The sequence below is a fragment of the Schistocerca piceifrons genome, chromosome 8 (assembly GCF_021461385.2).
Source record: "Schistocerca piceifrons isolate TAMUIC-IGC-003096 chromosome 8, iqSchPice1.1, whole genome shotgun sequence".
Taxonomy (NCBI): domain Eukaryota; kingdom Metazoa; phylum Arthropoda; class Insecta; order Orthoptera; family Acrididae; genus Schistocerca; species Schistocerca piceifrons.
The window spans coordinates 468,713,590-468,730,581 of NC_060145.1; the positions used below are offsets into that span (position 1 = coordinate 468,713,590).

The window sequence follows — 16,992 nt, forward strand, 5'->3', positions numbered from 1 at the left end:
TAATCAAATTTACAAAACTAGTGAAACTGTAATCCTATCTCATACCAGTATCAGCAAGAAGACCAAGTATTAGCAGGACGTGGGTAGCAGTATCTTCTCCAGTGCTTTCCACGCCATCAGTCTCCAGTAGTTTAGTCAAAAGAGATACCAAACCATTCTTCACAGCCTGTTGAATCAATAATTGTAAATAAAACACTACAATAATTATGTACGGTAATTCAGTGCAAGTTAATGTAATATTATAAGAAAACTCTTCTCCTGCAGAGGCTTTGTAGCTTTCATTGTTTTTCCCCAATTATAATTCCTCTTAAAATGAAATGAAGAATTATGATTTATTAGTTTCATTATGTATGTTTCTATGTATGGTAATTTATCCTGGTACAGCAAACATGTCAAATGTCTGGGATAAAAGTTTATCACTGGCAGCATAAAATTACTAGCAAAAAAATCTAATACAAAGATAATTCTATTCTGGAAAACAGTTACTCAAATTATCAATTCATCACACATGAAATATTCTACTGAACAGTAACATTTTTCTCACAGAATGTCTTATAGCCTCTGAAGGAGAATCTAGCTTTATAGTAAGTATTTTTTGCCTGTTTATTTATTATATACATTTTTACTTCCATAGACCGCAAATTCTGAGCATACATTTGAATCTGTGTGTGTGTGCTTGGGGGGGGGGGGGGGGGGGGGGGGAGTACAAAATTATTTCAGGTTCTCATGTTTTACATGTGAGCAAAATTATTTTCCTTAAATAATATTGGTCTGCTGTGCACGAGGATTATAATTTCATAAATGAATATGCAGGTGACATAAGTTTTAGTAAATAAATAGTTGGCAACAACACTTTTTTGACTTCGCAGTTATTATGTGTCTAACAACAATATTACAGAAAGATAGACTGCTACCCATCACACAGAGAAGGCACTGACATGCAGACAGACACAAGAAAAGTCTGCTAAACATTTACGCTTTCAGACAAAAAGTCCTCCTTCGGAAGTAGAAAACACACACACACACACACACACACACACACACACACACACACACACATTCAGCCAACCAAAATTCTTGCATACATGACCCCTGTGACCCCTACTTTAGCAGTCTTCTCATTGTGCCTGTGTCTCAATGGGGTGAGTAGCAATCAATTTGTTTCAAAATATTGTTGTTATTCTGCCCTGAACTTTCCCATTGTATTTATGTATTTAACAATTTTCTTCTGGAGTTGCAGAATGCAAGATATCCAATGAGATTTTTATCCTGTTGGTTGAAATAATAAGATACACTCTGTAACTATCAAGTGCAATATGTGTGTGGCTTTTCATAAGAACTCGTTACTGTCAGCAAGTACTACCCACCCACTAGCGACTAAAATATTCAAACATGTTTATAACAACAAAAATTACAATGAAAATAGCCTCCAGCATACATTGATGACATCTTTGCTGTATGGATTCATGGTGAGGCTGACCGGTTAAAATTCATGGAATCTCTAAGTACTTTCTCCCAATTAAATTTCACATGGTCCTATTCCCAATTCCACACCACTTTCTTTGATGTCGATCTCCTCCTCATCGAAAGCCAGCTTTACACTTCTGTCCACATTCAAACTGTTGTGTACATATTTCCGCGTAGTCAGCGTGTACACAACTTTCCCAATAGAGCGTGCCCCGCTAAGCACAACAGCGGAGGCGCAGCGCTCGTCCGTCTCCGCACTACGAGATGACGCTGTCTTAGAGACGGACCAAATTCTGCTTCCGCCGATCCGCGTATTAATATGTAATGCAGCCAGTGAGATTGCTGCTAACGTAGAACCTTTTCCCCTCGCGGATCACACTCGCGCAGTGCTACAAGAACGCGCGAGGTATTATAACGAATGTACAGACCTCCGATTAGTCAGTCTGCATTTGTCTGTGCCATTCTATAGTCAAGTTTCAGTCTGCGCCTAATAAGATTATCATATTCCTGTACATAGCCATGAAGATAAATGTATAGACACTTTGTCAAGTATCAGAGATATGTGAGAATAAGATTAACGTACCGAGACCAAAGGACTTCAGATTGTCAATTGTAAATAGCATCCAGAATCAAGTTAAGTAAGGTTTATGCTTTTTATTATTTTAATAAATGTGTGTGAAAATTAATCAAGTTCTGTTTAAAGTTGGTCACCGTCAATCTGCTACTCTAAGTGTGCAAGTGGCATTTCTATCGGCTGACCTAACGGCAGAAGATAAACACACCACGATAAGACCACGAGATATATTGCTGACACTCGCCTACTTTGTTAGAGCGACTAGTCAAATAACCTGAAGGTGTGTGTACCAAAGGTCTTACAGTACGCACACCACACAAACCTACTAATAAATAACAGTACTTACATTCTGACAGATACCATCCTTTCCATGTCAAACATTCCCTCTCTACAGCCTTGGCATCCGAGGCAAATGTATTTGTTCAGATGCAGACTCTTTACAGCAATACACCACAACTCTCATTTCAGCCTTCACTGAATGTAATTATTCCAACAGCCTAGTTCAAAGCAGATTTCCCGGTCCATCACATCCAATCCTGGTACTGCTGATTCTTCTAAAAAGCAACTGCAGAGCACATCACTTATCACCCAGAATTATACTGGCCTTGAACTATTAATCAGCTACTTCGAAAAGGCCATGACATTCTAAAATCATGCCCTGAAATGAAGTCTATTCTGTCTGAGATTTTGCCCACCATACCTACAACAACTTTTCGTCACCCTACAAATCTCCGCAGTATCCTTGTCAGACCCTATGCTGCTCCTGCACCCATCTCCACATCCCACGGCTCCTATCCCTATGACTGTCCCCACTGCAAGACTTGCTCTATGCACCCTCCTACCACAACCTCTTCCAGCCCTGTAACTGGCAAAACATACACTATCGAAGTGAGAGCCACCTGTGAAATGACACGTCATATACCAGCTGTTATGTAAACACTGTTTGGACTTTTACATTGGCATGACTGCCACCCAGTTACCAGTCAGAATGAATAGGCATTGGCAGAATGCGTATACATGCAACACACAATATCCTGATGTGGAGCATGCTGTACAACATGACAGTCATGACCTCTGTGCCTGTTTCACCACACGCGCCATCTGGATTCTTCCCCAAGACACAAGTTTCTCAGAACTCCGCAGGAGGGATTACCACTACAACATGTCCTTAGTTCTCACCACACCCACCTGGCCTTAATTTATGTGAATTCCTTCTGTCTCAGCATTTATTCAAAGTAACTACTTGTTTCTTCACTCAACATTAGTTTTCTACATCTCTCTTTTTCTCACTTGTCCATTTTTCGCCACCCCCCCCCCCCCCCCCACACACCTCTGCAGCAATGCACTTAACTTTTCACTTTTATTAACTCGTGCACAATGCTTTAGTACTAATATCTGTCTTGCATACTCCCCTGTCTTCCACCTTTAAGCTCTCAGGTTTTCAAGCCTCATCTGGTGCAGTCCCCAACAGTCTTCCCTTCTCATCCCACACGGTACATCTCCCCTGACCTGTCGTTCTGGGTGACTTTTCTGAACTGTATCCCCTTCCCTAAACCTCTCCAGTTGTTTTTCTTTTTGCCTTCACCCCTCTTCCTTCCCCACCAGCTCTTCTGGCAGAAGAAGGAGCCACTGACTTCAGAAGCTGGTAAAAGTTAAATCCTTTTGTGTGTGTGTGTGTGTGTGTGTGTGTGTGTGTGTGTGTGTGTGTGTGTGTGTATTTGTATTTGTATATGCAGATTTGAATCTGCAGCCACTGCTGTAACACATTGCGAGGCACCTCTCTAACTATCCCAAATATGAATATTTATGTATTTTATTATTCGCTATAATATAATAATAACACAACATTTACATTACTGGTGCAGGTGGGGAATCTATACCAAAATAATCTTATTGGTACCTATGGAAACCACAATGAAGGCAGCTGACAAGATTCCTTGTTTTTGGAGTCCTTATTAAGCAACTGTTAGTCATTTGTTACAGTGTCTTCCCTATACAACTGGGAAATGGTACACCGCAGTAAATACTTGAGCTGGTGTGATCCTTCCCATGTTTCAGGAAGGGGACAGTAATCACTTCCCTCCATAAACTGGGGTATTGGCCCACAGATTCTGTTAAAATGCATGCTGAGGTAATTCTTTGACTCAATATTCTAATGCAGTATGCCACAGTGCACTCTGTCCGATCCCAATACAGTAATGCGAGCCACAGATAGTGCATGCTCTGACTTCCTATTCAAAAATAGTGGCTGCACCCTTTAGTGTTACTGAAGCTTACGTGCTCTCAGCTAACTCTTGTCTGCATTGGAATGCTGGAACTGCATTGACATCCAAAGAAATTTGACTGAGGTATTTCATAATTATTTGGGTTACAACTTTTAACGTCCTGATTACAGTACCACTGTTCAGCATGGTCATTGCAGAGCAAGCATTATCTTTCACATCGATCCTCGATTTTTTTATGATATCAAACATTTAATGTATTGTTAAAATGTTTGCCACTATTGTCTTTTTCTTTCTCTGATAAAGGACTGAGCTTTGCCTGAGTGATGTGAAAGGCCACAAGATTGCAGCAAATAGATTACACTGGAACTTTCACAGAATTGCGCACAGGCCCCTGACGGTTACATAGCACTCCCAGATCCACAACGAGATTGGCCATTCACCAGGCTTTATTGATGACCTCAGGACACAGGCAGCAGCAGCAGCAGCAGCAGCAGCTCTACAGATGATGGTGGCGACGTTCTCTCATGTCCTGGATGCTGAACTGATGTCCGAGTACAGCCCGGTAATGGTAAAGAGGCCAACAGGCTTGTTATTACATTCATTTATGTTGCTCCGTGGTTGGTGCTGGTACATTCAGCCAGCAGGTCAAAACAGGAAAATGGTTACTTATCCAAAGACTCCTTGTCCCCTCTTTATCACAATGAGGACACACTAACAATGTTGTGCCTTGTTAAACTATAAAGGTTTGATTTTCCTAATGGAAAATCCAGAGGATTATTCTGTTGAGCATTTGTAATTGTGAAGATTTGGCAACCTCTGCTTGTCCACTCAACCTGTTGAAATACTCTTTTCTGTGAAGTCTGATCACATTCCCACAACAGCCAGGAATTGATAAAGCTCACCCAGGCAGAGCTCTGATTGTCCAGGTACACCTTCTCCAATTGGGATGCGGCAGATTCCCCAGAGACCAGCCACTAATGACTGTCTTGCTTCAGCAACTATCCATCGGTATGCAGAAACACCTTGAAATTGAAGTTTTTCTTTTAAGACATTTTTCCATCATGTGCAGTTACGCCAAGACAGCTGCTCACCAAAACAACAACTTTTCACAATCCCAAACCATATTCAGAGTTTACAGTAGTAAAAAGGTGGTTATTCTGACCAGACTACAGCTCAGAAAGTGCAGGTTTGCTATGCTTACGTCCAGAAAAAGGACCAGAGGGTGCACTGGCAGATAATGGCACACAATGAGGGTGAGGAACATTAATTTGGAGGAGGTGATAGGACGGAGGTGGTGGAAACTTGGTTAGGAAACTATATGTTACCATAGGTTGAAGCTGGAAAAATTTTTGGAGCATAGAATGTGTCGTAAGGATAATTCCCATCTGCATATTTCCGAAAAGCTGGTGGTGAAGGGGAGGATCCAGGTGGTCTGGGTTGTGAAGCCATTAATATGAAGCATTTTATGTTCAGTTGTATGTTGTGCTATAGGGTGGTCCACTTTGCTCTTGACCAAGGTTTCGCAGTGGCCATTCATCCTGGAGAACAGCTTGTTGGTAGTCATACCAATATAAAAAGCTGTGCAATGATCACAGCAGAGCTGCTATATGACATGGCTGTGTTCACAGGTGGTCTGACCTCTGATGGGGTAGGATAAGCCTGTGATAGGTCTGGAATTGGAAGTGCTGGGTGGTTGAATTGGGCAGGTATGGCACCTGGGTCTCACAGAGATATGACCCCTGTTGCAAAGGATTGGGATTGCGAGTGGCACAGGGACAGACTAGGATTTTGTGAATGATGAGTGATGGAACACCACTTTAGAAGGGGGTGCGAAGGTTTTTGGTTACAGTGTCCCTCATATCATAGCATGACAAAAGATAAAGCCCAGATGATGGACGTGGTTCAGTTCCTACCCAAGATCCTTCCTACACAAGATCCTTCCTACCCCTCCGAAAGTGGTGTCCTGTCACCCACCCAACCTCCACATCATCCTAGTCCATCTCCATGCCACTCAAAATCCCAGCCCCTAGCCACAGGGATCATATCCCTATGGAAGACTCAAGTGCTAGACCTGTCCAACTCAGCACTTCTATCTCCAGCCCTGTCACAGGCTTATTCTACCCCATCAGAGACCGGGCCATCTGTGAAAGCAGGTATGTCGTATTTCAGCTCTACTGCAATCACTGCATAGCTTTTTATATGGGTATGTGTATCAACCAACTGTCTACCAGGATGAACGGCCATGTCCGAATCATAGCCAAGAGCAAAGTGGACCACCCTATGGCACAACATGCAATGAAACATAACATGCTTGATTCTAATGGCTGCTTCACAACTTAGGCCATAAGGATCCATCCCTCCACCACCAGCTTTTCTAAACTGTGCAGATGGAAGTCATCCCTACAACACACTCTCCATTTCTGAAGTTATTTCAGTCTCAACCTACTGTAACCTATTGTTGCTTCACCCACCATCCAACAGTTTCAAGCCACTCTGTCCCCTCATTCTCACCGTGTGCCACTCTCAGCCAATGCACCACTGGTCCTTTTCCTTTCTCTGTTCCTCTTTCCTCAAAATATTTGCCTCTTAATTCTGCACACTTTTGCATACATTCAAACCGATTCTGAGAACATTTCTCCCACTCTGTTTTTGGTCCCTGAAAAACATGATTTTGGAAGGATTCGACAGCTTTCCGACATGACGATGGGAACAGAATGCAACAGAACGAATTCAATATTAATCAGATAATGACTTGTTTTAATTAATGCAATGAATGGTTTTGCAACCAGATGTCTTGGCTGCTGATGAGTCATATGGGTTATACGATCACCTGTCCTAGAAACTTTTCCATTTCTAAAATTTTGTGCAGAGGTGAGTTGGACACCTTCGGAAATGCTTTCGGTCCCACTGAGTCTTGTCAACTGAAGGTTGGACATCGGAGAAAGAGACATAATTACTGTGAAAAAGGTTCTGCATGCACATAGTAAAGACTACACTGGAACTATCAAGAGAAGTGTGAATACAAGGCTGAAGAAACATAAGGGTCTTTGTCAACCACAGGAAATAGAAAAATTAGCTGAAGCAGAGCATCCTCTTCAATCAGGAAATCATGAGGTGAAGCCTTCAGAAACCAAAATTTTATCTACAATAACAAACTCTTATCCATAACTATCCAGAGAAGCCATCAAAATACATAAACATAAGGATAACATTAACAGAAAAGCAGAAGCCACGAAATGTAGCGATATATGGTTCACAGCTCTGCAGAATCAATAGATAAGTTTTAACTCTGATGGATGACAATTTATAGTCAAGTTTTATCTCTGACAAAGAATCTTTCTGATGATGACATGTAAACTTCTACTAACCCCTTTTTCCACAATATTAATGTCACTCTCCAAGATCCGACCTGTCAGTTGCCATGACTCAGCAGAACCCAGCAGAACCAGGTCCACCTCTGAGGGTATTCAGCTCAGCTCTGACTGAAACTTCTGAATGGAAAAGTTTCATAGACCACAACTAGACAACTTAGGAAAAAACCAATGGCAACTGTCTCTAGTGCTGAATGACAATTTGTATTGTCATGATGACTTGTGGGAAAAAAATTGCCACAAATGAACCCTTTTTGTTAGTTTTGGTTCATCTTGGAACTCCTGAACACCTGACTGTTGCTCATACAAACATAACCAAGTGTCGTCTGCTGTTTTGATGTTTAATATGGATTTTGTATTTCTTATTCAAATTTTCTGAGCAATTTCTTACACCCACTGAAATGCACTTTGCCAAATTGTGCAGAATCAATCAATCAATCAATCAATCAATCAACAACAGATATCTGCACCCACAATCCATGGTTTTTTGAAACTGAAACAAACCTTACTCGACTTTCACAAGATTTGTTGCTAATGGAAGCACAACCACGACAAAATGCTGCAAATGAATTGTAAACAAACTTTTGTGGAAGTGACTGGTTATCAAAACTTGAATGAAGAAATACGAGACACTTTGTCAATTTATGGCTTCACAAAACTCATAGTGAAACATGAGAAAGAATTTGAGGAAAATTCCATTTTTTCACAATGATGTTTCTTTAAACATTTACTGTAAACAAAATGCTTGGCCAATTTATTAACAGCATTTGTTTTAACAACAACAAAAGACAAATTTTAAAACTATAACAATGTCACATCTCGATAGCACCATGTAATGGTCACTTGTAAAGTCTTGAAATGTGACCCTCAAATTACACTTTGCTTTCCTCTAATGCCTACCTTCTGCTGAACATTTTCTTGGCCAACAAGCAAATTTAGCAGGCATCCTGAAGCTACAGCGCGTAAATTTCTTTCCTCTTCACCAGCCTCAGATGAATACTTCTCCAAAACTTGTATTAATGGTGGCAAACAGTGTGCCTCCAAAAGAAGTGTCCTTCCTTTATCTGTAAGAAATACATTACCTGATATAACAATTCCAGGCAACATTGTGATTCACTTTTCAAACTAAGCCGAGCAATAGATGGAGAGAGAGAGAGAGAGAGAGAGAGAGAGAGAGAGAGAGAGAGAGAGAGAGAGAGAGAGGATGGAGGGGGTGGGGGAGGGTAAAGAAAAAGTTGCATTACGACTTCAATACGTACCATTCTCATAGCAGATGTTGCCTAAAGCTCGGCAGATCTGTATAAGAAGTTTAATATCATCTTCTTTGGCATCCAAGTGCTTAACTATGGCACCAAGTAATTCCGAATCAGCACATTTCTCACGGCCAGCGTCAGACTTCGCGAGTTCTGATATAACCTGGGCTGTTTTGCTGACAACATCCTTTGATTTCCAGTTTAAAAGAGCTTTCGCTTCAGGAACAAATTGTGTATTGGCAGAAGACTCTGTAATTTCAATAATGTGCATAACTATATCATTTAATCAACAAAAATAACCAATTTTTGAAAATATACAAGAAAGACCACTGGCTCTATAATTTTCCAAACTATAATACTTTTTTTTATATCAAACAATGGAAACACCAGGTAGGAACATCAACAATGTAGGAAAAGACAGATTGCTATTTACTGAAATGGAGACATGTCAAGTTGCAGACAGGCACAATTAAAAAACACTCACATATAGCTTTCAGTCACACCCCGCATCAGTAAAAGACGCACGCAAGCACACACACACACACACACACACACACACACACACACACACACGCACGCACGCACGCACGCACGCACACAACTCTAGCATCTTGGGCCAGAATGCAACATCACGTGGGATGCAAGCAGCAATTTGGGGGAGAGAGGGAGAGCGGGGGGAGGGGGAGGGGGAGGGGGAGAGAGAGAGAGCGGGGGGAGGGGGAGGGGGATAGGGAGAGAGAGAGAGCGGGGGGAGGGGGAGGGGGATAGAGAGAGAGAGCGGGGGGAGGGGGAGGGGGAGAGAGAGAGAGAGCGGGGGGAGGGGGAGAGAGAGCGGGGGGAGGGGGAGGGGGAGAGAGAGAGAGAGAGCGGGGGGAGGGGGAGAGAGAGCGGGGGGAGGGAGAGAGAGGGCGGGAGAGAGTGGGGGAGGGGGAGAGAGAGAGAGTGGGGGAGGGGGAGAGAGAGAGAGTGGGGGAGGGGGAGAGAGAGAGAGCGGGGGAGGGGGAGGGGGAGAGAGAGAGCGGGGGAGGGGGAGAGGAAGGGGGAGGGGAGGGGAGAGGGAGGGGGAGGGGAGGGGAGGGGCGAGGGAGGGGGAGGGGAGGGGGAGTGGGAGGGGAGGGGGAGAGCGGGGGAGGGGGAGAGAGAGCGGGGGAGGGGGAGAGAGAGCGGGGGAGGGGGAGAGAGAGCGGGGGAGGGGGAGAGAGAGCGGGGGAGGGGGAGAGAGAGCGGGGGAGGGGGAGAGAGAGCGGGGGAGGGGGAGAGAGAGCGGGGGAGGGGGAGAGAGAGCGGGGGAGGGGGAGAGAGAGCGGGGGAGGGGGAGAGAGAGCCGGGGAGGGGGAGGGGGAGAGAGAGGGGGGGAGGGGGAGGGGGAGAGAGCGGGGGAGGGGGACTGGGAGAGAGAAAGAGAGAGGGGGAGGGGGAGAGAGCGGGGGGAGGGGGAGGGAGGGGGAGGGGGAGAGAGCGGGGGGAGGGGGAGAGGGAGGGGGAGGGGGAGGGGGAGGGAGGGGGGAGGGAGGGGGAGAGGGAGAGAGCGGGGGGGAAGGGGGAGGGAGGGGAAGAGGGAGAGAGCGGGGGGAGGGGGAGAGAGCGGGGGGAAGGGGGAGGGAGGGGAAGAGGGAGAGAGCTGGGGGAGGGGGAGAGAGCTGGGGGAGGGGGAGAGAGCTGGGGGAGGGGGAGAGAGCTGGGGGAGGGGGAGACAGCTGGGGGAGGGGGAGACAGCTGGGGGAGGGGGAGACAGCTGGGGGAGGGGGAGACAGCTGGGGGAGGGGGAGACAGCTGGGGGAGGGGGAGAGAGCTGGGGGAGGGGGAGAGAGCTGGGGGAGGGGGAGAGAGCTGGGGGAGGGGGAGAGAGCTGGGGGAGGGGGAGACAGCTGGGGGAGGGGGAGACAGCTGGGGGAGGGGGAGACAGCTGGGGGAGGGGGAGACAGCTGGGGGAGGGGGAGACAGCTGGGGGAGGGGGAGACAGCTGGGGGAGGGGGAGACAGCTGGGGGAGGGGGAGACAGCTGGGGGAGGGGGAGACAGCTGGGGGAGGGGGAGACAGCTGGGGGAGGGGGAGACAGCTGGGGGAGGGGGAGACAGCTGGGGGAGGGGGAGACAGCTGGGGGAGGGGGAGACAGCTGGGGGAGGGGGAGACAGCTGGGGGAGGGGGAGACAGCTGGGGGAGGGGGAGACAGCTGGGGGAGGGGGAGACAGCTGGGGGAGGGGGAGACAGCTGGGGGAGGGGGAGACAGCTGGGGGAGGGGGAGACAGCTGGGGGAGGGGGAGACAGCTGGGGGAGGTGGAGACAGCTGGGGGAGGGGGAGACAGCTGGGGGAGGGGGAGACAGCTGGGGGAGGGGGAGACAGCTGGGGGAGGGGGAGACAGCTGGGGGAGGGGGAGACAGCTGGGGGAGGGGGAGACAGCTGGGGGAGGGGGAGACAGCTGGGGGAGGGGGAGACAGCTGGGGGAGGGGGAGACAGCTGGGGGAGGGGGAGACAGCTGGGGGAGGGGGAGACAGCTGGGGGAGGGGGAGACAGCTGGGGGAGGGGGAGACAGCTGGGGGAGGGGGAGACAGCTGGGGGAGGGGGAGACAGCTGGGGGAGGGGGAGACAGCTGGGGGAGGGGGAGACAGCTGGGGGAGGGGGAGACAGCTGGGGGAGGGGGAGACAGCTGGGGGAGGGGGAGACAGCTGGGGGAGGGGGAGAGAGCTGGGGGAGGGGGAGAGAGCTGGGGGAGGGGGGCGGGCGGGGGGAGGGGGGAGGGCGGGGGGAGGGGGGAGGGCGGGGGGAGGGGGGAGGGCGGGGGGAGGGGGCGAGGGCGGGGGGAGGGGGAGAGGGCGGGGGGGAGGGGGAGAGGGCGGGGGGAGGGGGAGAGGGCGGGGGGAGGGGGAGAGGGCGGGGGGGAGGGGGAGAGGGCGGGGGGAGGGGGAGAGGGCGGGGGGAGGGGGAGAGGGCGGGGGGAGGGGGAGAGGGCGGGGGGGAGGGGGAGAGGGCGTGGGGGAGGGGGAGAGGGCGGGGGGGAGGGGGAGAGGGCTGTGGGAGGGGGAGAGGGCGGGGGGAGGGGGAGAGGGCGGGGGGAGGGAGAGAGGGCGGGGGGAGGGAGAGAGGGCGGGGGGAGGGAGAGGGGGGGAGAGGGCGGGGGGAGGGAGAGGGGGGGAGAGGGCGGGGGGAGGGGGAGAGGGCGGGGGGAGGGGGAGAGGGCGGGGGGAGGGGGAGAGGGCGGGGGGAGGGGGAGAGGGCGGGGGGAGGGGGAGAGGGCGGGTGGAGGGGGAGAGGGCGGGGGGAGGGGGAGAGGGCGGGGGGAGGGGGAGAGGTCGGGGGAGGGGGGTGGGGAGAGGGAGAGAGCGGGGGGGAGTGGGGGAGGGGGGAGAGCGGTGGGAGGGGGGAGAGAGGGGGAGAGAGGGGGGAGGGAGCAGGCAGGGGGGAGCGGGCAGAGGGTGAGCGGGCAAGGGGGTGTGAGCCGGCAAGGGGGGGGGGCAGGGGGGGCGGGGGTGTGAGCCGGCAAGGGGGGGGCAGGGGGGGCGGGGGTGTGAGCGGGCAGGGGGGGAATGAGCGGGCAGGGGGGGTGAGCGGGCAGGGGGGGTGAGCGGGCAGGGGGGGCGAGCGGGCAGGGGGGGCGAGCGGGCAGGGGGGGCGAGCGGGCAGGGGGGGCGAGCGGGCAGGGGGGGGGGTGAGCGGGCAGTGGGTGGGGTGGGGGGGTGAGCGGGCAGGGGGGGGGTGAGCGGGCAGGGGGGGGGTGAGCGGGTTAGGGGGGGTGAGCGGGTTAGGGGGGGGTGAGCGGGTTAGGGGGGGGTGGAGCGGGTTAGGGGGGGTGGAGCGCGTTAGGGGGGGGGAGCGGGTTAGGGGGGAGCGGGTTAGGGGGGGAGCGGGTTAGGGGGGGGAGCGGGTTAGGGGGGGGGGAGCGGGTTAGGGGGGGGGGAGCGGGTTAGGGGGGGAGCGGGTTAGGGGGGGAGCGGGCAGGGGGGGGAGCGGGCAGGGGGGGGAGCGGGCAGTGGGCGGAGCGGGCAGGGGGCGGAGCGGGCAGGGGGCGGAGCGGGCAGGGGGGGGAGCGGGCAGGGGGGGAGCGGGCAGGGGGGGAGCGGGCAGGGGGGGAGCGGGCAGGGGGGGAGCGGGCAGGGGGGGGGCGGGCAGGGGGGGAGCGGGCAGGGGGGGGGCGGGCAGGGGGGGAGCGGGCAGGGGGGGGGCGGGCAGGGGGGGGGAGCGGGCAGGGGGGGGGAGCGGGCAGGGGGGGGGGAGCGGGCAGGGGGGGGGAGCGGGCAGGGGGGGGGAGCGGGCAGGGGGGGGGAGCGGGCAGGGGTCATTAGCGCCCAGTCACAAGTGTTAGAGCACATTGAATCTAGTAAAACTCAAGGGGAGGGGGGACACCAGAAAGTCTGTACAAAGATGCAGATAAAATAAGTAAAAAAGTTAGATGTCTTTGGACAAGCCAGTCAAAGTTATAAAACGCAGAACACGAGCAGCTGCTCGAGCGTCATCAGCTAAAATATCCGGTAAAGTAGATGGCAGGGACAGTACAACACGATATTGACTGAAGCGGGGACACGACAATAAAACATGGCACACTGTTAGTGCTTGACCACAAGGGCACTGCAGGGCTGGGTCACCGGAGAGCAGGTAGCGGTGGCTAAACCGGCAATGCCCAATCCGCAACCTGGTCAGAAGGACCTCTTCTCGCCGAGATGGTCGGGAGCAGGTCGTCCAAGCAGTTGGGAGCAGTTTTACTGCCCGGAGCTTGTTTCCTTGGAGGGATGACCAAGCATCCCATCACAAAGACACAAGCCTCTTACAAACGACCCCACGAACGTCAGATGACGGGACACAATGGGAGGCTGGCCGAGGCAGGAGGACTGCAGCCTTGGCTGCAGCATCAGCAGCCTCATTCCCAGGCACTCCTACATGTCCGGGAACCCACAGAAAGCTAACAAGAGAACCATGGAGGAATGGAGGGACTGCTGGATCCATTGCACCAATGGATGGACCAGATACGGAGCTCCAAGGCTCTGAAGAGCACTGAGTGAATCAGAGGAAAGTACATACGATGAATGGCAGTGGCGGCGGGCATACTGAACGGCCTGATGGAGAGCAAAAAGCTCAGCCGTAAAGCTGGAACATTGGTCGAGGAGCCGGTATTTAAATTTGACAGCCCCAACGACAAAGGCACAGCCGACACCATCGTCAGTTTTGGAGCCATCGATGTAAATAAAGGTGTGACCGGCAAGTCGAGCACGAAGTTCGACAAACTGTGAGCAATACACTGCAGCCGGAGTACCCTCCTTCGGTAGTGAGCTGAGGTCGAGATAAATAGAAACCGGAGCCTGGAGCCAAGGTGGTGTCGGGCTCTCACCCTCTTTGAAGGTGGTAGGGAGGGCAAAATCCAATTGTCGAAGCAGGCGACGGAAGCGGACTCCAGGGGGCAGCAGGGCAGACACATACAACCCGTACTGACGGTCGAGAGAATCGGCGAATAAGGACTGATAAGAGGGGTGGTCGGGCATTGACAACAGCCGGCAGACATACCAACACAGCAGTATGTCGCGTCGGTAGGGCAATGGTAATTCGGCAGCTTCAGCATAAAGACTCTCGACAGGACTAGTGTAGAAGGCTCCGGTCGCAAGACGTAACCCCCGATGGTGGATGGAGTTGAGACGGCGTAAGAGGGATGGCCGAGCAGACGAAGCTCCCATAATCCAGCTTCAATCGGACTATGGACCGATACAAGCGAAGCAGGACAGTGCGATCCGCTCCCCAAGATGAACCACTAAGAACTCTAAGGACATTAAGGGAACGTGTACAACGGGCTGCCAAATAAGAGACATGCGGAGACCAACAAAGTTTCCTGTCCAATGTGAGCCCTAGAAACAGTTGTTTCCACGAATGGGAGAACAACGGGACCGAGATGTAAGGATGACGGAAGGAACACTTTATATTGCCAAAATTTGATACAAACCGTCTTCTCTTCAGAGAACCGGAAGCCATTTGCCATGCTCCATGAGATAGGCTGTCTAGACAACGCTGAAGGCAGTGCTCCAGGAGGCATGTTCTCTGGGCACTGCAGTAGATCGCGAAGTCATCGACAAAGAGAGAGCCTGAGAGACATTATGTGGAATGCAATCCATAATTGGATTGATCGCGATGGCAAAAAGGGCTACGCTCCTGACGGAGCCCTGAGGCACTCCGTTCTCCTGGAGGAAGACGTCGGACAATACGGAACCCACACGTACCCTAAACTTTCGAGCCGTTAAAAAGGAATCAAAAAAAAAGGGGCAGGCGACCGCGTAGGCCCCACCTGTGCATAGTGTGGAGGATACCTCCTCTCCAACAGGTATCATAAGCCTTCTCCAAATCGAAGAACACGGCTACCGTTTGGTGCATTCGCAAAAAGTTGTTCATGATGAATGTCGACAAGGTCACAAGGTGGTCAACAGCGGAGCGGCGGCGACAAAAGCCGCATTGGACATTGGTAAGTAGCCGTCGAGATTCAAGAATCCAGATTAACCGAGCATTAACCATGCGCTCCATCACCTTACAGACACAGCTTGTAAGAGAAATGGGGTGGTAACTAGAAGGAAAGTGTCTTCCCGGGTTTGGGTATAGGAACAATGACGGCGTCACGCCAGCGCATGGGGACCTGACCTTTGCTCCAGACGCGATTGTAGGTACGAAGAAGGAAGCTTTTGCCCACTGGAGAAAGGTGTGCCAGCATCTGAACATGAATGGCATCTGGCCCCGGAGCAGAGGACCGGGGCAGTGCAAGCGCACGTTCGAGTTCCCGCATAGTAAAGGGGGCATTATAAGTTTCCAGATACAGCGAGTGGAAGGAAGGTCGCTGAGCCTCTTCTGCCTCTTTCCTGGGAAGGAAGGCAGGGTGGTAATGGGCGGAGCTTGAAACCTCCGCGAAAAACCGGCCGAAGGCGTTGGAGACAGCCACAGGATCAACAAGGACCTCATTACCTGAGGTCAGGCCAGGTACCGAGGAGTGGGCCTTAATGCCCGACAGCCAGCGCAGGCTACCCCAAACGACAGAAGAGGGAGTAAAACTGTTGAAGGAGCTTGTGAAAGAGGCCCAACAAGCTTTTTTGCTGTCTTTGATGACTCTACGGCAATGCGCTCGGAGTCGTTTGTATCCAATACAATTCGCCAACATAGGATGGCGGCGAAAGGTGCGTAAAGCACGTCGTCGAGCACGGATAGCGTCTCTACAAGCCTCATTCCACCAGGGGATGGAAACGCGGCGTGAAGAACAGGTAGTACAAGGAATGGAACGTTCGGCAGCATTGATGATAACAGCCGTGAGGTATTCGACCTGACTGTCACAACTGAGAAAATCGTGGTCCGGAAAGGTCGCCAGTGAGGAGTAAAGTCCCCAGTCAGCTTTTGGTATGTTCCAGCTCGAAGGACGCGGGGATGGGGTGTGGTGCAGGAGATGAACGACACAGGCGAAGTGGTCGCTCGAATAGGTGTCAGAAAGGACATACCACTCGAACCGACGGGCAAGAGTGGTAGAACAGATTGAGAGGTCCAAGTGGGAGTAGGTACGAGTAGAGTCCGAGAGGAAAGTCGGGGCGCCAGTATTGAGACAGACAAGATTGAGATGGTTGAAGACATCCACCAAGAGTGAGCCTCTTTGACAGGATACAGGAGAGCCCCAAAGGGGATGATGGACATTGAAGTCGCCAAACAATAAAAACGGCGGAGGAAGCTGAACAATCAGGTGCATCATGTCAGCCCGACTAACTGCGGATGATGATGGAGTGTAGATGGTACAAACTGAAAAAGTAAAAGCAGAAAGAGTAATACGGACAGCTATTGCTTGGAGTGGGGTGGTCAATGGGATGGGATGGTAATAGACATCGTCCCGAACGAGCAACATGACCCCACCATGAGCTGGGATACCGACCACAGGGGTGAGGTCATACCGCTCCGAGGTATAGTGGGTAAAGGCAATACAGTCAGTCAGGTGCAACTTGGTTTCCTGGAGACCAAGGACGAGCGGACAGTGCAGGCGGAGGAGCAGTTGTAATTCCTCCCGATTAGATCGAATACCTCTTATGTTCCAATGTAACAAGGCCATCGCTAGTCAAAAAAGAGGGGGAACGAGACGGAGGAAGAGCTGGTCACCTCGACGG

At 51.4% G+C, this 16,992-nt stretch overlaps 1 protein-coding gene across 1 annotated transcript in view; it reads right to left on the reverse strand.

Annotated features, from left to right (window-relative positions):
- Window positions 1–16,992, reverse strand: part of LOC124711263 (rap1 GTPase-GDP dissociation stimulator 1) — a 97,964-nt gene that overhangs the window by 71,490 nt on the left and 9,482 nt on the right. The window contains exons 3-5 of the mRNA XM_047241242.1: window positions 8,897–9,139; window positions 8,538–8,701; window positions 46–166 (exon numbers count right to left, since the gene is read on the reverse strand). Coding sequence (XP_047097198.1) covers window positions 46–166; window positions 8,538–8,701; window positions 8,897–9,139 — 528 coding nt within the window. The remainder of the gene's footprint in view (window positions 1–45; window positions 167–8,537; window positions 8,702–8,896; window positions 9,140–16,992) is intronic.